The 23831-nt window shown below is 42.6% G+C and overlaps 1 protein-coding gene across 1 annotated transcript in view; it reads left to right on the forward strand.

The window, feature by feature from the left end:
- The window catches only part of LOC141790354 (folylpolyglutamate synthase, mitochondrial-like), a 31490-nt gene extending 8222 nt beyond the window's left edge, over positions 1-23268 (forward strand). The window contains exons 3-15 of the mRNA XM_074670177.1: positions 15580-15633; positions 15712-15776; positions 17669-17783; positions 17896-17973; positions 18067-18128; positions 18249-18351; positions 18522-18599; positions 20652-20808; positions 20945-21025; positions 21149-21296; positions 21424-21499; positions 21598-21661; positions 22952-23268. Coding sequence (XP_074526278.1) covers positions 15580-15633; positions 15712-15776; positions 17669-17783; positions 17896-17973; positions 18067-18128; positions 18249-18351; positions 18522-18599; positions 20652-20808; positions 20945-21025; positions 21149-21296; positions 21424-21499; positions 21598-21661; positions 22952-23268 — 1398 coding nt within the window. The remainder of the gene's footprint in view (positions 1-15579; positions 15634-15711; positions 15777-17668; positions 17784-17895; positions 17974-18066; positions 18129-18248; positions 18352-18521; positions 18600-20651; positions 20809-20944; positions 21026-21148; positions 21297-21423; positions 21500-21597; positions 21662-22951) is intronic.
- The last annotated feature ends 563 nt before the right edge of the window (positions 23269-23831 follow it).

A 23831-nucleotide genomic window follows, 5' to 3' on the forward strand; every position in this document is an offset into this window, starting at 1 on the left:
GTCATCGAGACGCAAAAATCATACGCTGCTACCCTGGACCTATCTCCAACAGGAAGCCGGCTATATCCCTCCCAAAATAAAAATAAATTTTTTTTTACCCCTTCTTTAGAAATTTTACCCACTGAAACCAAAAATGGTACATGCTTGAAAATACCATCACATGACAGATTAGACCCTGCTCTACAAAAGTTGTTCAGGAAGTTGTTGTTTCTGGCCCGGTTTTCGAATGGCGAGCCCTTAAAGCCGCCGACCGCTTTTGGCCAATTTAGGATTTCTCCATGTTAGCAGATGAGGAGAACCGATTTCACCTCAAAACACACATTCTACTAGTGCCGCATTTGGGCCTCTAGACAAAAAACTAAAAGTCATAGAGCTTTCAAAATTACATGGTTGGATTCCTGACAAAATTCCCTACAACCATATGATATTTTTACACAGATTAAGCCAACATTGTGACCTACAGGACAAGTAGTATGGACGTTTCTCATAAATTAAAAATCCATTTCCAGCACTCTTCCATCTGTTTTGTGACGCATTTGTGCTTCTAGAGAAAAAAGTAAAACTCGTACAGCTTTAAAAATGCCAAAAATGGATTCCTCACAAGCCCTTCTATCAAATATGATATTTTTGACACAGATTGGGTTAAAATTGTGGACTCTGTGAGGTTTTTTTTTGCATTAGATGCCTGATAAAAACTCCCTCCAGGCACTAGTCACACTCGTGTCACGCTAATTAGAATTCCAAGCATGCAGCTGCTGGTGATGTCACTCAGCATAGCAGAGGATACGTTGCCATGGTATCAACTGACTCCCTGACATCCCATAATATTCTCTCAGAGCCATAAGGCTCACTTCCAGCCTACACACACCAAAACAGCCCTAACTGGGGCTAGGAATGTCGTAGACAGATGAAACCAACGCCGAAATGTTCGTCTTATTTTGTTGGAAACATTGGAGGGAAAACCGGCAGGAGCCCGAGGACCCGTCTAACGCTGCTTGCAGCTTTAATTAGGGTCCTCGGCCTGAGCAGAGGACACCTTCTAGCAAGAGCTAGAAGGTGTCCTCCGCCGAAGGCGGAGGACACTATTGTTTTTCGTCCGTTTCTTTTTTCTTATTATTCCCTCCTCCAGTGAATCGCTTATTAGAACCCCTAAACATATTCAAAAACTCACCAAAATTGGCACATATGTTCTATGCGCCCAAAATTTTCGTTTAATACCAAACATGACCCCCGACATCCCATAATAAGCTCAATAGCGCCACCTAGGCACACGCTAAGGGCCCTAGCTCGGGCTAGGAATGTCGTAGAGAGATGAAACCAACACCAAAACGCTCGTGTCATCGAGACGCAAAAATCATACGCTGCTACCCTGGACCTATCTCCAACAGGAAGCCGGCTAAATCCCTCACAAAATTAAAAAAAATTTTTTTTAACCCTTTCTGCAAAAATTAAACCCACTGAAACCAAAAATGGTACATGCTTGAAAATACCATCACATGACAGACCAGACCCTGCTCTCCAAAAGTTGTTCAGGGAGTTGTTGTTTCGGGCCCGGTTTTCGAATGGCGAGCCCTCAAAGCCGCCGACCGCCTTTGGCCGATTCAGGATTTCTCCATGTTAGCAGATGAGGAGAACCGATTTCAGGTCAAAACACACATTCTACTAGTGTCGCATTTGGGCCTCTAGACAAAAAACTAAAAGTCATAGAGCTTTAAAAATGACGTGGTTGGATTCCTGACAAAATTCCCTACAACCATATGATATTTTTACACAGATTAAGCCAACATTGTGGCCTACAGGACAAGTAGTTTGGCCATGTCTCTAAAATAAAAAAATCCATTTTCAGCTTTCTTCCATCTGTTTTGTGACGCATTTGGGCTTCTAGAGAAAAAAGTATAACTCGTACAGCTTTAAAAATGCCAAAAATGGATTCCTCACAAGCTCTACTATCAAATATGATATTTTTGACACAGATTGGGGTAAAATTGTGGACTCTGTGAGGATTTCTTCACATTAGATGGCTGATAAAAACTCCCTCCAGGCACTAGTCACACTCGTGTCACGCTAATTAGAATTCCAAGCATGCAGCTGTTGATGTCATTCAGCATAGCAGAGGATACGTTGCCATGGTATCAACTGACTCCCTGACATCCCATAATATTCTCTCAGAGCCACAAGGCTCACTTCCACCTATGCACAGCTAAACCGCCCTAACTGGGGCTAGGAATGTCGTAGGGAGATGAAACCAACGCCGAAATGTTCGTCTCATTTTGTTGGACACATTGGAGGGAAAACCGGCAGGAGCCCGAGGACCCGTCTAACGCTGCTTGCAGCTTTAATTTCTTATTATTATTCCGCACCGTCTTTGATCGCAAATTAGACCCCCTAAACATATTCAAAAACTCACCAAAATTGGCACGCATCCCAGAATTGCGAAAAATTGCGAGTTAATACCAAACATGACCCCCGACATCCCATAATAATCTCCATAGAGCCAAAAAAACCAAAAAACACACTTAAACGGCCCTATCTCAGGCCAGGAATGTCGCAGAGAGATGAAACCAACACCAAAACGTTCCTCTCATTGAGACGCACAAAAAATATAGGAGGTATTTTCGTGTAGCTCCAACAGGAAGCCGGCAATTTGCCCGCCAAAATAAGAGATTTCGGCATTTTTAGCCTTTCTACAAACATTAACTTGTCAATAACCAAAAATGGTACCGCCATGAAAATTGCCTCACATGACAGACCAGACTCTGTTCTACAAAAGTTGTTCATGAAGTTGTTGTTTCTGGCCCGGTTTTCGAATGGCGAGCCCTCAAAGTCGCCGACCACGCAATGTTAACAGATGGGAGAGGAGCTTCAGTGAAGCAGTTGGGCCTCTAGACAAAAAAGTAAAAGTCGCACAGCTTTAAAAATGACATGGTTGGATTCCTCACAAAACGCTCTTCAAGAAAATCATATTTTTACACAGATTAGGTCAACATTCTGGCCTACAGGATGAGAAGTTTGTCCCCTTTGGGAATCTCATCCTCCTGCACTTCTGTGATGATGTCACACACTGATTAGGAGCTCCACACAGCTGGTCACATGACTCAGCAGAGGAAACAATGACTCTCTCCTCCATTAAAGTGCTTATTAGACCCCCTGAAAATGCTCAAAAACTCACCAAAATCAGCACACACATTTCAAGCATCAAACTCTTCAATATAATACCAAACATCCCATAATATTCCCTCTGTCCACATTCTGACACATTAAAACAGCCATAGCAGCCAGTAGGAATGTCCTAGAGAGATCAAACCAACATCAAAATGTTCATCTCATTAAGACGAACAAATTACTTGCTGACACCCTGACCTTTCCCAGACAGGAAGTTAGCTATTTCTCTTCAGCATAGCAGAGGATATGTTGCCATGGTATCAACTGACTCCCTGACATCCCATAATATTCTCTCAGAGCCATTAGGCTCACTTCCACCTATGCACAGCAAAATAGCCCTAACTGGGGCTAGGAATGTCCTAGAGAGATGAAACCACCATCAAAATGTTCGTCTTATTCTGTTGGACACAGTGGGGCCAATACCATGATAGTAGGGCAAAACCGGCATGAGCCCCGAGGACCCGTCTAACGCTGCTTGCAGCTTTAATTAGGGTCCTCGGCCAACGGAAGAGGGCACCTTCTAGCAAGCTAGAAGGTGCCCTCGGCCGAAGGCCGAGGGCACTATTGTTCCTGCTGCGTTTCTTTTTTTTTTTTCTTATTATTATTCCGTCCGCGCTTTGAACGCTAATTAGACCCCCTAAACATGCTCAAAAACTCAACAAAATTGGCACGCACCCCTGAATCGTGAAAAATTTTCTTTTAATACCAAACATGACCCCCTACATCCCATAATAAGCTCAATAGCGCCACCTAGGCACACGCTAAGGGCCCTAGCTCGGGCTAGGAATGTCGTAGAGAGATGAAACTAACACCAAAACGCTCGTGTCATCGAGACGCAAAAATCATACGCTGCTACCCTGGACCTATCTCCAACAGGAAGCCGGCAATTTGCCCGCCAAAATAAAAAAAAATTTTTTTTAAACCTTTCTGCAAAAATTTTCTCCTCTAAAACCAAAAATGGTACAGGTTTGAGACTACCATCACATGACAGACCAGACCCTGCTCTACAAAAGTTGTGGGGGAAGTTGTTGTTTCGGGCCCGGTTTTCGAATGGCGAGCCCTCAAAGTCGCCGACCGCTTTTGGCCAATTTAGGATTTCTCCATGTTAGCAGATGAGGAGAACAGATTTCAGGTCAAAACACTCACTACTAGTACTTCTACTAGTGCCGCATTTGGGCCTCTAGACAAAAAACTAAAAGTCATAGAGCTTTACAAATTACATGGTTGGATTCCTGACAAAATTCCCTACAACCATGTGATATTTTTACACAGATTAAGCCATTATTGTGGCCTACAGGACAAGTAGTTCGGCCGTTTCTCTAAAATTCAAAATCCATTTCTAGCACTTTTCCAGCGTTTTAGTGACACATTTGGGCTTCTAGACAAAAAAGTATAACTCGTACAGCTTTAAAAATGCCAAAAATGGATTCCTGACAAGCTCTTCTATCACATACGATATTTTTGACACAGATTGGGATAAAATTGTGGACTCTGTGAGGACTTCTTTACATTACATGCCTGATAAACTCTCAGTCTCCACTCTGTTTGGGGTTCTGTCACGCTAATTAGAATTCCAAGCATGCAGCAGGTGATGTCATTCAGCACAGCAGAGGATACGTTGCCATGGTATCAACTGAGTCCCCAACATCCAATAATATTCTCTCAGAACCACAAGGCTCACTTCCACCCTATGCACACCAAAACAGCCCTAACTGGGGCTAGGAATGTCGTAGAGAGATGAAACCAACGCCGAAATGTTCGTCTTATTTTGTTGGACACATTGGAGGGAAAACCGGCATGAGCCCGAGGACCCGTCTAACGCTGCTTGCAGCTTTAATTTTTTCTTATTATTCCGCCCCGTCAATGAACGCTAATTTGACCCCCTAAACATGCTCAAAAACTCACCAAAATTGGCACACACATCAGGATCGCGTGAAATTGCAATTTGATACCAAACATGACCCCCTACATCCCATAATAAGCTCAATAGCGCCACCTAGGCACACGCTAAGAGCCCTAGCTCGGGCTAGGAATGTCGTAGAGAGATGAAACCAACACCAAAATGCTCGTGTCATCGAGACGCAAAAATCATACGCTGCTACCCTGGACCTATCTCCAACAGGAAGCCGGCTATTTGCCTCACAAAATTAAAAAAATTTTTTTTTAACCATTTCTGCCAAAATTTTCTCCTCTAAAACCAAAAATGGTACAGGTTTGAGACTACCATCACATGACAGACTAGACCCTGCTCTCCAAAAGTTGTGAAGGAAGTTGTTATTTCTGGCCCGGTTTTCGAATGGCGAGCCCTCAAAGCCGCCGACCGCTTTTGGCCGATTTAGGATTTCTCCATGTTAGCAGATGAGGAGAACCGATTTCAGGTCAAAACACACATTCTACTAGTGCCGCATTTGGGCCTCTAGACAAAAAACTACAAGTCATAGAGCTTTAAAAATTACATGGTTGGATTCCTGACAAAATTCCCTACAACCATATGATATTTTTACACAGATTAAGCCAACATTGTGACCTACAGGACAAGTAGTTTGGACGTTTCTCATAAATAAAAAATCCATTTCCAGCACTCTTCCATCTGTCTTGTGACGCATTTGTGCTTCTAGAGAAAAAAGTAAAACTCGTACAGCTTTAAAAATGCCAAAAATGGATTCCTGACAAAAATTCCTATCAACATGATATTTTTGACACAGATTGGGGTAAAATTGTGGACTCTGTGAGGATTTCTTTACATTAGATGGCTGATAAACTCTCAGTCTCCACTCTGTTTGGGGTTCTGTCACGCTAATTAGAGTTCCACTCATGCAGCTGGTGATGTCCTTCAGCCTAGCAGAGGGATACGTTGCCATGGTATCAACTGACTCCCTGACATCCCATAATATTCTCTCAGAGCCATAAGGCTCACTTCAAGCCTACACACACCAAAACAGCCCTAACTGGGGCTAGGAATGTCGTAGACAGATCAAACCAACGCCGAAATGTTCGTCTTATTTTGTTGGACACATTGGAGGGAAAACCGGCAGGAGCCCGAGGACCCGTCTAACGCTGCTTGCAGCTTTAATTTCTTATTATTATTCCCTCCTACGCGAGAACGCTAATTAGACCCCCTAAACGTGCTCAAAAACTCACCAAAATCGGCACACACATTCTGTGACTCCGAAAATTTGATAAAATAAATAAATTGTCCCCCGACATCCCATAATAAGCTCAATAGCGCCACCTAGGCACACGCTAAGGGCCCTAGCTCGGGCTAGGAATGTCGTAGAGAGATGAAACCAACACCAAAACGCTCGTGTCATCGAGACGCAAAAATCATACGCTGCTACCCTGGACCTATCTCCAACAGGAAGCCGGCTATATCCCTCCCAAAATAAAAATAAATTTTTTTTTACCCCTTCTTTAGAAATTTTACCCACTGAAACCAAAAATGGTACATGCTTGAAAATACCATCACATGACAGATTAGACCCTGCTCTACAAAAGTTGTTCAGGAAGTTGTTGTTTCTGGCCCGGTTTTCGAATGGCGAGCCCTTAAAGCCGCCGACCGCTTTTGGCCAATTTAGGATTTCTCCATGTTAGCAGATGAGGAGAACCGATTTCACCTCAAAACACACATTCTACTAGTGCCGCATTTGGGCCTCTAGACAAAAAACTAAAAGTCATAGAGCTTTCAAAATTACATGGTTGGATTCCTGACAAAATTCCCTACAACCATATGATATTTTTACACAGATTAAGCCAACATTGTGACCTACAGGACAAGTAGTATGGACGTTTCTCATAAATTAAAAATCCATTTCCAGCACTCTTCCATCTGTTTTGTGACGCATTTGTGCTTCTAGAGAAAAAAGTAAAACTCGTACAGCTTTAAAAATGCCAAAAATGGATTCCTCACAAGCCCTTCTATCAAATATGATATTTTTGACACAGATTGGGTTAAAATTGTGGACTCTGTGAGGTTTTTTTTTGCATTAGATGCCTGATAAAAACTCCCTCCAGGCACTAGTAACACTCGTGTCACGCTAATTAGAATTCCAAGCATGCAGCTGCTGGTGATGTCACTCAGCATAGCAGAGGATACGTTGCCATGGTATCAACTGACTCCCTGACATCCCATAATATTCTCTCAGAGCCATAAGGCTCACTTCCAGCCTACACACACCAAAACAGCCCTAACTGGGGCTAGGAATGTCGTAGACAGATGAAACCAACGCCGAAATGTTCGTCTTATTTTGTTGGAAACATTGGAGGGAAAACCGGCAGGAGCCCGAGGACCCGTCTAACGCTGCTTGCAGCTTTAATTTCTTATTATTATTCCGCACCGTCTTTGATCGCAAATTAGACCCCCTAAACATATTCAAAAACTCACCAAAATTGGCACGCATCCCAGAATTGCGAAAAATTGCGAGTTAATACCAAACATGACCCCCGACATCCCATAATAATCTCCATAGAGCCAAAAAAACCAAAAAACACACTTAAACGGCCCTATCTCAGGCCAGGAATGTCGCAGAGAGATGAAACCAACACCAAAACGTTCCTCTCATTGAGACGCACAAAAAATATAGGAGGTATTTTCGTGTAGCTCCAACAGGAAGCCGGCAATTTGCCCGCCAAAATAAGAGATTTCGGCATTTTTAGCCTTTCTACAAACATTAACTTGTCAATAACCAAAAATGGTACCGCCATGAAAATTGCCTCACATGACAGACCAGACTCTGTTCTACAAAAGTTGTTCATGAAGTTGTTGTTTCTGGCCCGGTTTTCGAATGGCGAGCCCTCAAAGTCGCCGACCACGCAATGTTAACAGATGGGAGAGGAGCTTCAGTGAAGCAGTTGGGCCTCTAGACAAAAAAGTAAAAGTCGCACAGCTTTAAAAATGACATGGTTGGATTCCTCACAAAACGCTCTTCAAGAAAATCATATTTTTACACAGATTAGGTCAACATTCTGGCCTACAGGATGAGAAGTTTGTCCCCTTTGGGAATCTCATCCTCCTGCACTTCTGTGATGATGTCACACACTGATTAGGAGCTCCACACAGCTGGTCACATGACTCAGCAGAGGAAACAATGACTCTCTCCTCCATTAAAGTGCTTATTAGACCCCCTGAAAATGCTCAAAAACTCACCAAAATCAGCACACACATTTCAAGCATCAAACTCTTCAATATAATACCAAACATCCCATAATATTCCCTCTGTCCACATTCTGACACATTAAAACAGCCATAGCAGCCAGTAGGAATGTCCTAGAGAGATCAAACCAACATCAAAATGTTCATCTCATTAAGACGAACAAATTACTTGCTGACACCCTGACCTTTCCCAGACAGGAAGTTAGCTATTTCTCTTCAGCATAGCAGAGGATATGTTGCCATGGTATCAACTGACTCCCTGACATCCCATAATATTCTCTCAGAGCCATTAGGCTCACTTCCACCTATGCACAGCAAAATAGCCCTAACTGGGGCTAGGAATGTCCTAGAGAGATGAAACCACCATCAAAATGTTCGTCTTATTCTGTTGGACACAGTGGGGCCAATACCATGATAGTAGGGCAAAACCGGCATGAGCCCCGAGGACCCGTCTAACGCTGCTTGCAGCTTTAATTAGGGTCCTCGGCCTGAGCCAGGGCACCTTCTAGCAAGAGCTAGAAGGTGCCCTCGGCCGAAGGCCGAGGGCACTATTGTATTTCGTCCGTTTCTTTTTAGGGTCCTCGGCCTGAGCGGAGGACACCTTCTAGCAGGGCTAGAAGGTGTCCTCCGCCGAAGGCGGAGGACACTATTGTTCCTGCTGCGTTTCTTTCTTATTAGGGTCCTCGGCCTGAGCCAGGGCACCTTCTAGCAAGGCTAGAAGGTGCCCTCGGCCGAAGGCCGAGGGCACTATTGTTCCTGCTGCGTTTCTTTCTTATTATTATTATTATTCCGCACTCCAGTAAATCGCTTATTAGGTCCACTTAACATATTCAAAAACTCACCAAAATTGGCACACACATTATGGGCGCCCAAAATTTACGTTTGATACCAAACATGACCACCGCCATCCCATAATAATCTCTCTAGAGCCAAAAAACCTCTAAAAACCACTCAAAAACACACAAAAATGGCTCTAGCTCGGTCCAGGAATGTCGCAGAGAGATGAAACCAACACCAAAACGTTCATCTCATTGAGACGCACAAAAAATATAGGAGGTATTTTTGCGTAGCTCCAACAGGAAGCTGACAATTTGCCCGCCAAAATAAGAGTTTTCAGAATTTTTTGCCTTTCTACAAACATTAACTCCCCTGGAACCAAAAATGGTACTGGCATGAAAAGTGGCTCACATGACAGACCAGACCCTGTTCTACAAAAGTTGTAGGGGAAGTTGTTGTTTCGGGCCCGGTTTTCGAATGGCGAGCCCTCAAAGTCGCCGACCACGCAATGTTAACAGATGGGAGAGGAGCCCTCTGTGAAGCAGTTGGGCCTCTAGACAAAAAAGTAAAAGTCGCACAGCTTTAAAAATGACATGGTTGGATTCCTCACAAAATGTCATACTAGAAATCAATATTTTAACACAGATTAGGTCAACATTCTGGCCTAGAGGATGAGAAGTTTGTCCCTTTTTTGGGATCCTCCCCTTGGGCTGCTGCATTCCTGTGATGATGTCACCCACTAATTAGGAGTTCCAAGCATGCAGCTGCTGGTGATGTCACTCAGCATAGCAGAGGATACGTTACCATGGTATCAACTGACTCCCTGACATCCCATAATATTCTCTCAGAGCCATTAGGCTCACTAAAGCCTAGTCACCCCAAAACAGCCCTAACTGGGGCTAGGAATGTCGTAGAGAGATGAAACAAACGCCAAAATGTTCGTCTCATTTTGTGGGACACATTGGAGGGAAAACCGGCAGGAGCCCGAGGACCCGTCTAACGCTGCTTGCAGCTTTAATTTCTTATTATTATTCCGCACTCCAGTAAATCGCTTATTAGAACCCCTAAACATATTCAAAAACTCACCAAAATTGGCACACACGTTCTAAGCGTCCAAAATTTACGTTTGATACCAAACATGACCCCCGACATCCCATAATAAGCTCAATAGCGCCACCTAGGCACACAAAAAGGGTCCTAGCTCGGGCCAGGAATGTCGTAGAGACATGAAACCAACGCCAAAATGTTCGTGTCATTGAGACGCACAAAAAATATAGGAGGTATTTTTGCGTAGCTCCAACAGGAAACCGGCAATTTGCCCGCCAAAATAAGAGTTTTCAGAATTTTTAGCCTTTCTACAAACATTAAATCCGCTGGAACCAAAAATGGCACTGGCATGAAAAGTGGCTCACATGACAGACCAGACCCTGTTCTACAAAAGTTGTTCAGGAAGTTGTTGTTTCGGGCCCGGTTTTCGAATGGCGAGCCCTCAAAGTGGCCGACCACGCAATGTTAACAGATGGGAGAGGAGCTTCTGTGAAGCAGTTGGGCCTCTAGAAAAAAAAACAAAAGTCACACAGCTTTGAAAATGACATGGTTGGATTCCTCGCAAAATGTTCTACAAGAAAATCATATTTTTACACAGATTGGGTCAACATTCTGGCCTACAGGATGAGAAGTTTGTTCCTTTTTTGGGGGGACTTGATCCTCCCCTTGGGCTGCTGCATTCCTGTGATGATGTCACACACTGATTAGGTATTCCATGCAGCAGCTGGTGATGTCACTCAGCTTAGCAGAGGATACGTTGCCATGGTATCAACTGACTCCACGACATCCCATAATATTCTCTCAGAGCCATTAGGCTTACTTCCACCCCACACACACCAAAACAGCCCTAACTGGGGCTAGGAATGTCATAGAGAGATGAAACAAACGCCAAAATGTTCGTCTCATTTTGTTGGACACATCGGAGGGAAAACCGGCAGGAGCCCGAGGACCCGTCTAACGCTGCTTGCAGCTTTAATTTTTTTTTTTTCTTATTATTCCACCCGCCCCGAGAACGCAAATTTGACCCCCTAAACATGCTCGAAAACTCACCAAAATTGGCACGCACATCAGGATCGCGTGAAATTGCGATTTGATACCAAACATGACCCCCGACATCCAATAATAAGCTCAATAGCGCCACCTAGGCACACGCTAAGGGCCCTAGCTCAGGCTAGGAATGTCGTAGAGAGATGAAACCAACACCAAAATGTTCGTGTCATCGAGACGCAAAAATCATACGCTGCTACCCTGGACCTATCTCCAACAGGAAGCCGGCTATTTGCCTCACAAAATTTAAAAAAATTTTTTTTTACCCTTTCTGCAAAAATTAAACCCGCTGAAACCAAAAATGGTACATGCTTGAAAATACCATCACATGACAGATTAGACCCTGCTCTCCAAAAGTTGTTCAGGAAGTTGTTGTTTCGGGCCCGGTTTTCGAATGGCGAGCCCTCAAAGCCGCCGACTGCTTTTGGCCGATTTAGGATTTCTCCATGTTAGCAGATGAGGAGAAAAGATTTCAGGTCAAAACACTCATTCTACTAGTGCCGCATTTGGGCCTCTAGACAAAAAACTAAAAGTCATAGAGCTTTAGAAATTACATGGTTGGATTCCTGACAAAATCCCCTACAACAACATGATATTTTTACACAGATTAAGCCAACATTGTGGCCTACAGGACAAGTAGTTCAGCCATTTCTCTAAAATAAAAAAATCCATTTTGAGCACTTTTCCACCGGTTTAGTGACACATTAGTGCTTCTAGAGAAAAAAGTATAACTCGTACAGCTTTTAAAATGCCAAAAATGGATTCCTCACAAGCTCTACTATCAAACATGATATTTTTGACACAGATTGGGGTAAAATTGTGGACTCTGTGAGGACTTCTTTACATTACATGCCTGATAAACTCTCAGTCTCCACTCTGTTTGGGGTTCTGTCACGCTAATTAGAACTCCACGCATGCAGCTGCTCATGTCACTCAGCATAGCAGAGGATACGTTGCCATGGTATCAACTGACTCCCTGACATCCCATAATATTCTCTCAGAGCAATTAGACTCACTTTCACCCTTTGAACACCAAAACAGCCCTAACTGGGGCTAGGAATGTCGTAGAGAGATGAAACAAACACCGAAATGTTCGTCTTGTTTTGATGGACACATTGGAGGGAAAACCGGCAGGAGCCCGAGGACCCATCTAATGCTGCTTGCAGCTTTAATTAGGGTCCTCGGCCTACGGAAGAGGGCACTTTCTAGCAAGCTAGAAAGTGCCCTCGGCCGAAGGCCGAGGGCACTATTGTTCCTGCTGCGTTTCTTTCTTATTATTATTATTATTATTATTCTTATTATTATTCCGCACTCCAGTAAATCGCTTATTAGGTCCACTAAACAAATTCAAAAACTCACCAAAATTGGCACACACATTATGGGCGCCCAAAATTTACGTTTGATACCAAACATGACTCCCGCCATCCCATAATAATCTCTCTACAGCCAAAAAACCTCTAAAACAGACAAAAACACACAAAAATGCCTCTAGCACGGGCCAGGAATGTCGTAGACACATGAAACCAACATCAAAACGTTCATCTCATTGAGACGCACAAAAAATGTAGGAGGTATTTTTGCGTAGCTCCAACAGGAAACCGGCAATTTGCCCGCCAAAATAAGAGTTTTCAGAATTTTTAGCCTTTCTACAAACATTAACTCCACTGGAACCAAAAATGGTACTGGCATGAAAAGTGGCTCACGTGACAGACCAGACCCTGTTCTACAAAAGTTGTTCAGGACGTTGTTGTTTCGGGCCCGGTTTTCGAATGGCGAGCCCTCAAAGTCGCCGACCACGCAATGTTAACAGATGGGAGAGGAGCTTCTGTGAAGCAGTTGGGCCTCTAGACAAAAAAGTAAAAGTCGCACAACTTTTAAAATGACATGGTTGGATTCCTCGCAAAATGTTCTTCAAGACAATCATATTTTTACACAGATTAGGTCAACATTGTGGCCTACAGGATGAGAAGTTTGTCCCTTCGGAATTTGATCCTCCTGCACTTCTGTGATGATGTCACACACTGATTAGGAGTTCCTTGCAGCTGGTCACATGACTCAGCAGAGGCAACAATGACTCTCTCCTCCATTAAAGTGCTTATTAGACCCCTGAACATGCTCAAAAACTCACCAAAATTGGCAGACACATTACAGTCGTCAAACTCTTCAATAGAATACCAAACATCCCATAATATTCCCTCTGTCCACATTCTGACACATTAAAACAGCCATATCAGCCAGTAGGAATGTCCTAGAGAGATCAAACCAACATCAAAATGTTCATCTCATTAAGATGAACAAATTACTTGCTGACACCCTGACCTTTCCCAGACAGGAAGTTGGCTATTTCTCTTCAGCATAGCAGAGGATACGTTGCCATGGTATCAACTGACACCCTGACATCCCATAATATTCTCTCAGAGCCATTAGGCTCACTTCCACCTATGCACAGCAAAATAGCCCTAACTGGGGCTAGGAATGTCCTAGAGAGATGAAACCACCACCAAAATGTTCGTCTTATTCTGTTGGACACAATGGGGGGAAAAACCGGCAGGAGCCCGAGGACCCGTCTAACGCTGCTTGCAGCTTTAATTATTTATTTATCTATTTATTTGTTCAAACTCAGGTTTAAACATATATGATATTAGTAACTGAGATAATAAAGTTGATGTTAATACATTGTTATTATTATTTTTTATTACTGTTTTTATATTATCATAATATATTACATAGACATAAGTTTGGTATGGGGCATTTTGGTCCTTTAATGTTAAATGCTTTCTGAGGGAGTAAATTAAAGCAACCCATGAGGGTTAGTTGTGATATAACTTACAGTTAATGAAAACACAAAACTTAGCATCTCAAAAAAAAAATTACATGAGACCATTAAACTAATGTTAAAACAGAAATGTTGACTTCCTGAAAGTATGTTCATCTTTATTCACTCAACTCTTTGTTTGGACTCCTTTAGCATGAGTAAAGCTCAGGTTGCTCTGATATCAGCCATCAGCTCAGCAGGGTTACAGGGTCTGGGGTCTCTCATTCTCCTCTGGACAGCACCTCATAGATCCTTCATTAGGTTCAGGTCAGACTGTTTTCTGTCCAATCAGACACAGTAACATCAGTCATTTAACTAGCTCTTGGTTCTTTTGGTGCTGTGGGCAGGAGCCAGGAACTAAGTCCTGCCGGAGAATTAAATCATAAAGTTAGTCATATGAAGGAAGCATGAAGAGCTCCTAAATGTCCTGGTAAACATCTGCTCTGACTCTGGACTTCAGAAAACCCGCTGGACCAACAGCAGCAGGTGACATGGCCCCTCAAACCATCACTGACTGTGGAGACTTTCCTCTGGACTTTAAGCAGCTAAGGGGCCATTTACACGACAACAGTTTTAGGGTGAAACGCAAAAGTTTTGTTGCGTTTCAGCCTCGCGTTTACACGGACCTAAGACGCAAACTTTTGAAAACGGCCTCCAGAGTGGGATTTTTCTGAAACGCTCCCGGCACTGTTGCCATGTAAACAGTAAGCCGGCGTTTTCAGTGGAAACAATGACGTCACAGTCTGCCTTGTGTGCGCGCATACAACAGGACAACAGTACCGTTGTTATGATCGTCACGGACTACCGTGTTGTGCTTGTGCTGCTCAATCTGCTGCATCTGCTGACTGTCTTTCAACAAAATCTGCATCTGTTGCTCCACTTTTTGACTTAGTATTCCCCAATACACCAGAAGACCGGCTTAACTCTACTTACCCACAAAAGCGGCTTCTGGACAAGACAGTTATAGCACCACCTATAGGCCCGGGGTGCTCACTACAGCGTTTTCAGTCCATCAGCGTTTCCGTGTAAACGCAGATTCTTTTTCACTGAGTTTTCACTGCGTTTTAGTGTGTTCAGATGAAACATTGTCGTGTAAACGGGGCCTAAGACTCCAAGCCTCCTGACTTTGGGCCTTTAATTCACTGATTTACTGAAACATGACTTTCATTTGAAAAGAGGACTCTGGACCACTGAGCAATAGTCCAGTTCTTTCCTTCCTTAGACCAGGTCAGGCTCTCCTGACGTGGCCTCTGGCTCAGGAGTGGTTTGACTCGAGGAATGACAGCTGTAGTTAAATCCTTGGGCTCCTGATACTTTGACTCCAGACTCAGTCCACTCTGACCTTCCTCTTCTCTTTCCAGTGATCTGATTGGATCCAGCTCTCTGTGGACAGAGCTTCTTCAGCAGGAAACTTCAGCGTCTTTCCCCTTTTTACCCTTTAACTTTATTCCAACTTTATGAGACACTGACCTTCCTCTGTTATAGAGAGGAGGAAAAAAACCAGTCCACCTTCACATCTAAGAAGCAGCATCAAAAAACATGGATGATTGTTCTGACGTCTGTTGTTGGTGATCCCATCCAGGTGGATGAACTGGACAAACTCAACATAATACACGTGACTGGGACCAAAGGAAAGGTATGAGGCAGAGATCTTTCAATCTTTCTTCTTTATTTCAGAAACAAAACACTCTGATAAAACGCTCTCTCCTTCCAGGGATCCACGTGTGCTTTCACTGAACGAGTTCTCAGGAGTTACGGATTCAAGACAGGATTTTTCAGGTGAATCAGAACTTTGTGAGGTGACATTTTGGCTTATTGTATTACAACATTCAGAAAACGTTTTTTTTTTTTTTTTTTTTTTTTTTTTTTTTCATAAACACTCTGCATTAAAGTAATACAGTTAGAATTGATCAACACTATAACACTGAAGTGTTAAGGCACGGTATAGTATGCTAACGAAAAGAATCAGGAGGATGAATCCAGACTGTGTTACATATAAAAGAGAAACCTTTTAAAGCCAGACACTCAAACTGAACAGCTTCTATCTCATTTATCTCTTTGGAGTCTAAACTTCACTCCCTAATAATTAATATTTAACCTCTGATTTATGATCCCTCCTCCCTGAGAGACAGAGAGACTTTATCAGGATTGTTGTGAGCTGAGCTGGGCAATGTTTGGGGTCTTTGAGTCTTTAAGAAAAAAAAATCAAAATAAAATTACACATATGTATAAATATTTAGCTCTTTTACGCTGTTGGAGCACTAAGATCAGAAACACCAAAACTTAGAGAAATCATTTCTCCTTTCAAACATTTCTCATTGAGATATAATGACTTGAAAACTGCTCCACCAAATGGTTGAGCAGCAGGTTAAAGGGGTCAAGGTGATTTCAATGACAGATATAATATTTAGGAAGCCCGAAATAAAATTGTTCGAAAGTTTTATGGACATAACGTACAGAATACCGCAGTGTTTTTCACACCCACTTTGTGGTTACAAGTCAAAAGGCTCTTTAGTCAGAAAACTGGATAAGATGATGATGTGGATGTTATTAATTATAGTCCATCCTGGAATTAAGACAAAAAAAGTAGATCATGCTTTAAGGTGAGGCTACGCAGGCCCATTCCCAAAAGCCCCATTAGTCAAAAAATCAGAAGGCCTGGTAGTAAAAATATCAGAAGGTCTGTTAGTAAAAATATCAGAAAGCCTGTTGGTAAATAAAATAAATAAATAAATAAATTTAAAAATAAATAAATAAATAAATAAATAAATAATAAAATAAAAAGGCTTGTTAAAAAAAAAAAAAAAAACCTGTTTGTAAAAAATAAAAACAGAAGGCCCATTAGTTATAAAAAAAAAACAAAAAACAAAAAAAAAAACAGAAAGCTCATTAGTCAAAAATCAAAAGGCCTGTTAGTCCAAAAAATCAAATGGCCCATCTGCAAAAAAAAAAAAAAAGTGTGTTTGTCAAAAACTCAGAAGACCCTTTAATCAAAAAAAAAAAAATCAGAAGGCATGTCAGTCAAAAATCATAAGTTCTGTAAGTAAAGGAAAATCTGAAGGCATGTTAGTCCAAAAAATCTGAAGAGAAAAAATCAGAAGGCCCATTAATCAAAACATCAGAAGGCCTGTTTGTAAAAATTTAGAAGGTCTGTTAGTCAATAAATCAAACCGTTAGTCAAAATATCAGAAGGCATGTTGGCCAAAAAATCAGAAGGTGTGTTAGTCAGAAATTCAGAATGCCTGCATATTTCTGATTAATAATTCATGATTTAAATGACGTTGGAGCTATTTCTCTTTCATTCTTGTTTTTTTCTTCTGTGATAAGATGATGTTATTTTTTGGTCATACATACTTACCTGTACCAAAGCTGTCTCAACATCATGTTGAGTAAATCAGCAGCTTGTGGCTCCTTGTTTGTCAACTTTTATCAACAACCAAATAAATAAATAAATGAAAGGGTAAAATACAAAAAAAAAAAAAAAAATCTTCAGTAAAAAAAATACTGAACCAAATGAGAATGAAGAATATCAACTGAACCCAAACCAATTTTCTGACTAACAGGCTTTGTGACTTTCTGACTAAAGGGCCTTCTGATGATGAGGTGGCCTCATGACTGAACTGAAAGGACGTTTTTGAGTTTAAACACCCACTCTGTGTCTCTGCCTTCAGCTCTCCACACTTGGTTCATGTCAGAGAGAGAATCCGTATCAATGGACGGCCGATCAGCCAGCAGCTTTTCACCAAGTACTTCTGGGAGACTTACGAGCAGTTGGAGGACACAAAGGTGGGCTCTGGTCTCTGTGTGTACAGGGTTTGAGGCAGAGGGTGAGGGTCAGAGTCCTCTAACCTCTGGAGATCTTCAAACACAAAATAAGATGATATAACTGAATCCTCAGGATGTGCACTGTGGATCCATGCCGTTCTACTTCCAGCTTCTCAGTCTGATGGCCTTCCACGTCTTCCTGCAGGAGAGGGTGAACTTCACACAAACACTAACACTAACACACACATGCACCCATTAAAACCCATATGATAATCTCAGATTGATGGCATCTCTTCTGGTGAAGGTGGATTTGGCGGTGTTTGAAGTCGGCATTGGGGGGCAGTATGACTGCACCAACATTATCAGGTAATGTCTTTATGTGGGGGCCCCAGGAATACGTCAAAAACACCTGTTACTCATTTGTTTCACTGAGAGCGAGAATACAGAAGAGTGTTTTTCAGATGCTTTGTTGTGTGGGCTCAGCAGGAAGCCATGGGTGTGTGGGATCTCGTCTCTTGGGCTGGATCACTGCAGTCTGCTCGGAGACACTCTGGAGAAGATCGCCTGGCAGAAAGCTGGGATATTCAAGGTTCAACAAAACTTTAACAAATAATGAACAATCCAATTTTAATGGGATATGGTATTAAACTGGTCTGACATCTGGTGATAGTGGTTCAGCAATAACACAATCAGCAGCATGAACCATGCAAACATAGAACCTCAGTGAGCTAAAGGTGTTTCTTCTGTCTCTGTCCACAGCCAGGTGTCCCTGCGTTCACTGTCAGACAGAAACCCGGCCCTATGAGAGTCCTGCAGAGCAGAGCTGAAGAGACCAGGGTGAGGATGCTGTGCAGACAGAGTGCACTCTGTCATGGAGTCTGCTGAATGAAGTTCACATCATCAGGGTGTAGGGTATAAATACAGCTTTGGGACAGAAACTTCCCTCTCTCAGGCAGAAAAAGATACAAAGAAAAAAAAGAAAACATAGAAAATGCAAAAGAAACTTACTCCCACGCTTCTTTGGCTGCATTTATGTTTTTATTGAAGAGTTTTTCATGTTTCACTCTCACTTGAATGAATTCTTTTGTTTTTGTGACAGTCCCTGTAAATATTAGACACTCAAACACAAACTGTCTGAACAAATGCAAGGCAGGCCTTAATCAATGACATGTACATCTTAAGTTGATAACATCTGCACTTATTAAATATTTGTGTTAGTTTAACAGTGTTTGTGCAGGCACATATGTGTGGAACTTACATTTGTCTGTTGCTTCCTCCATGGCTCACACCGGACACAATTTAGCGCTGCACATGTTCAGTGAGTCGGCGTCCCTGCAGACTCGCTTATGGAGGGTTTTATAGCCCACTACCCCTCCCCGCGGATCAGTTTGGGATGGCCCTTAATGTGGTGGACCCTCCGCGAGAAAGCGCAAATGGAGGGGTAGTGGGTAGGGAGAGTGTGTAGGGGGCGGTTTGAAAAAGGCCCATAGAGCTATAGGGAGCCTATTGGTCACGTGACCCTGAGCTGTGCTTCTGATTGGGCGAGCTCGTGATCTTAATATCCTCTGAACTGCCAAGTTAGAAAAAATTAACCCCCCCCTACAGTGTGCGTCGATAGTATTGACTATCACAGTGTGATAGTGAGCACAAATTAGTGGCTCAGCTAGGAGACGTTTTTTGAACCAGGCTGTAAAAAGGTTAATTTCTGCTTTGAAAACAGCTTTTTTTTGGCTTGGTACAAAATGACTTCCAGTACATCCGGAGCCAGCCTCAAGCGAACACTCCAGAAACAGCAGATTTTAGCACTACAGCATTGTCTCATATTCTTAGACTGGAGGTTGCCGCTTGACACAAACATAAAGACCTAGAGATGCTGTGAGAAGGATCTGTTTTAATTGGACTGCCTCGCCACCTTGTGGCCTGGAGTCTCATACACACTGTCATAAATTACTTTTAGTGAGGCGTGTTTGTTTTGGAATTGAATAGAGATCGGATCAAACAATTTTTTTTTTGTTCAGAGCTTTTTACTGGTTATGTCCTGCCTGTCATCTACCTAGCGTAACCTCACTCTTCATTTATTGATATTCTCTCAAGTTTGAACAGACCACTGCAGAGTAACTGTTGACTGTGGGTTGGATGGACATTAGCACAAACAGTTTAGCTCCTGTGTTAGCCTTTAGCTCAGGCTGTATCTCTTTCACGTTTATCTTTCTTCTGCTCTTCTGTCCTTTTTCTGTCTGACAGTTAGGCTCCAGTGTCCACCATCACTACAAAATCAATCACAGAAATCGTTTTCAGCAGAGAAAAACACTCTCTTCTCACTACTCAACTTTTTCAGCAGACGTGGTGTTGTCATAGAGACCCAGTTGTGCCATAAATCAATGTGGCCACGAAGTAGCATTTCAAAATAACCTGTAACCAGTAATGTTGGTGCTGATAATCTCATTTTAATCTGTGGATTATGATCAGGCATATATCTAGAAGAGAGACTTTTTCAAGATCAGTGAGAAACTCCTCACAGGGACTTTAGGGGAGGCTGGGGTGGAGGAGGTGAGTAGAGCAGGCATGTAAGGAGACATGTTTAAATACATCGCTTCATTGTCAGAAAGAGCTGTGATTGGTTGTTTGAGGTTGGGAATAGTGATTCAAACATCAGCCTGTCAGCTCATGCAAACTTAATTAAAATAAAAAAAAAAAAATCTTTTAGTCCTGTCATGTGAATGTGGCTCATCTGAAGTCTAATAAATAAGACATTGATATTTATCTAGATTTTAGTTTTCAAAGTGGAGCAGTATCAGGAAAGTTAAGAAACTTTTAGTCCCAGCTCTAAATGATCAGAGCTGAGCATACTGAGAGGATCAAACATCTCCCACTGTTTGTCCCTTACAGTGTCCCCTGTGGATCTGTCCAGAACTGGATCACTATGAAGCTCTGGTCGGCCCCATGCGTCTTGGACTGGCGGGGAAACATCAGCGTGTGAATGCGTCGCTCGCCCTGCAGCTCAGCCACAGCTGGCTTCAACGTCGCGCGGCCTGGGAGAGAGGAGGTAGATGTTTTTTATTCATCGCCACACGACAAAGAACACCTTAAGTTTTTCTTACAGTCCTTCATTTTAAGCTCTGATGTCTGCAGACTCTTCTGGCTGTTAGAGTTTAATGTAAACTATGTTCGACCTCTCACAGATGATCTCAGCTCTGCCCTGCCCCCCTGCAGACCAGGGTCACAGGCAGACATGTTTCAGCCCAGCTCAGCCATGCTGCAGGGCAAGTTTTAAAAAGTTCATCATCTCAACTTACTTCTTGTCTTTCCACAAAGCTGAAAGCCTGACTCTGACTCTGAAATACTAACTGTGACCTGATCCTATGAGGACTTCCCTGTCTCTGTAGGTCTACAGGAGACTGAGTGGTTGGGCCGAAGCCAGAAGCTGCAGTGCGGTTCTGTTACGTTTTACCTGGATGGAGCTCACACCACAGACAGCATCCAGACCTGTGTGAGTTGGTTCAGAGAGGAGATGCTGAACAGAGACCAGGAGAAGTATGTTACCCTCAGATCAACAGTTCAGAGCAGTTTGAATTAAAATCCAGTGTCTGCTGTTTTATATTTTTGATAACTCTGAAGGAGGACTGAGTCATATCAGTGTCTGTCTCTGTCTTTGTTGCAGAGGCTCTGGAGTCAGAATCCTGCTCTTTAACACAACAGGAGACAGAGACTCTGCTGCTTTACTCAGACTGCTGCAGGTGAGGAGGACTACAAACTACAGCATTTCTATAAAACACATCATCCAGGCCTGAGTGAACCCTTAAACCTTCAAACTCTGTCTCTGTGTGACTTTCAGCCCTGTCATTTCCACTACGCACTGTTCTGCCCCAACATCAGTGAAACACCTGCAGGCAGCTCAGGTGAGACACAACCATTCAAGGCTTACTTTGGACTTTTTCTAATGACACATAAATACTTCAAAAAGCAGAGATTTTTTACTTACCCTTTTCAGGGTTTCATGCGCATATTAGGGTGCAAGGCAACCACCTCTTCTTGGTTCCCTCATTGCCCTCTTTGCTAAATTTTAACAGTATGCTGGTATCAAGCTGATGTGATGGTAGTGCACTGAGCCTTATTGCTGGGACGATATGCTTTTCTCACAGTTTGATTCTTGTACAATTTTGGGGGTGCTGATTTGGTTTGAATTGCTTCAATTCTTCAATAGTTCTGTTTTATAATTTGCTTTATTCTCTTAACAACAGACCAAGTGAAATATTTGAATGATGATTATGATGACATCAACGACGATCATGATGATGATGACGATGATGATATTGTTGATGATGATGATGATGATGATGTCTATAGACTATATCAGGAGCCATATTTTCCCCAAAAAAGCACATCACGTGTGAGTCAGGTTTTAATAATTATTCAGGGGCTCTGACATCCCAACTTTTTCCAAACGAAGCTTATAAACAGATACTAGAATAATGGACTTTAATTTGAAAAAGAGGGAAAAAATGTAAAAAAAAAAATATTATCAATAAAAAAGTTTTTGAACAAAAAAACAACAGTCCTTGAAAAAAAAAAACACAATTTGTCAAACAAAAAACTCTCAAAACTACTTTACATCTTTTTTTCCCCAACCCCTACTAAGACTTCTGCCACAGAAGATATGAAATACATCATTTCTGGTTAATTTCTCAGAGGTTGCTTCTTGGATCATATTCCTTCTGTTGGATTTTTGTCTGACCTGACCTATTACTGATGACTTGGTCACAGCTGCACTTCAAGTTCCCAAACTTGTTCTAGGGACAAGTGAACATTACAGAAAGAAATAAGTTTGTGAAGAATGTGATGTGTCCATAAAAGTGAAATTTGATCCCAGACAGACTGCATGATAGATGACTTTGAAAATCAAAAGAAAGTGGTGTGGGATAAGGAAACATTTCATGGGATCAGAGTTTGAATTGGTGGATGCTGAGTGTCCGAGGTCCCACCAGTTCTTTAAAACTTCCCTCAACCTGGACCTTAAAGGATGTCAGTTGGGGGGAAAGAAAAAAAAAAGATAAATTGCCAGAGATAGTCTGACAACATCTGACTGACACTGAATTCTATCAAACAGGTGCCACCTCTCAGCGTTCTCCTGCTGACTCAACATGTCTCCTGTGTTTCACCTCTTCCTCTGCTCCTGTCCTTTCCTGCAGCTCACCACAGCAGCTCAGAGTGTGTGCACACAGCTCGCTGCAGAGAAAACCAGAGGACCTGGCAGTCCCTGAGCACCACACAAACATTAAACCAACAACATCGCCATCTTGTGGCCAGCTCTGTGAGCTGCAGCCTCGTGTTCCCCTGCATTCACAGCGCCCTCCAGTGGATCAGACAGAGGAAGCAGCTGATCTCTCATTCCACGGAGCCTCTTGACAGGGAAAGAGAGGGGGGTCAGGTCTCTGTGCTGGTGACTGGCAGTCTGTACCTGGTGGGAGGAGTGCTCAGACACCTGGAACCTGCTCTGGACTCTTAGAGGACCAGAGACATTTGATCAAAAACTTGACTTAATACTCTCACCTCTATCTTAGCAGCATTGACACAAAGCTTTGGTGTGCATAGGTGATGAAATGAATGGACCACTACTTTTTGTATTACAAACTACTCCATAAAGTACAAGTTCACAAAAAGCTGCTCGCTTGGAGTAAATGTAAAGAGTCACGTTCACCACTGCTATCTAAGGTGTTTTTAGTGGTCCATCTCACTCCCAGGATGAGGTATTTATCTCTTACAATGTCTTATATGAGGGATATATGTCTACTAAGTGGGTGGTGATGCAGGTAGAACTCCAACCACTCCTCCATTTTTCTCTGTCAGAGATGTCAGGGGACCAGAAGCTCTTCAGGCTGCTCTGTGCTAACTGCTAACTGTCTTTATCTCCCCACTCTGGGACTATTTTCCCCTCAGCTCGTTAAGTTGTGAAGAGTTAATAATACGGAGCTTTTTCTTTTATAATCTCTTATTTATACTTTTACTTCCAGTGTTCAAATACATTGTGGTTAACCTGAGCAGCAACCTCAGGTCTACAAATAATAAGCA

Source organism: Halichoeres trimaculatus, unplaced genomic scaffold (genome assembly GCF_033239565.1).
Source record: "Halichoeres trimaculatus isolate MK-OKI-2021-1 unplaced genomic scaffold, fHalTri1.1 fHalTri1_scaffold_5, whole genome shotgun sequence".
Taxonomy (NCBI): domain Eukaryota; kingdom Metazoa; phylum Chordata; class Actinopteri; order Labriformes; family Labridae; genus Halichoeres; species Halichoeres trimaculatus.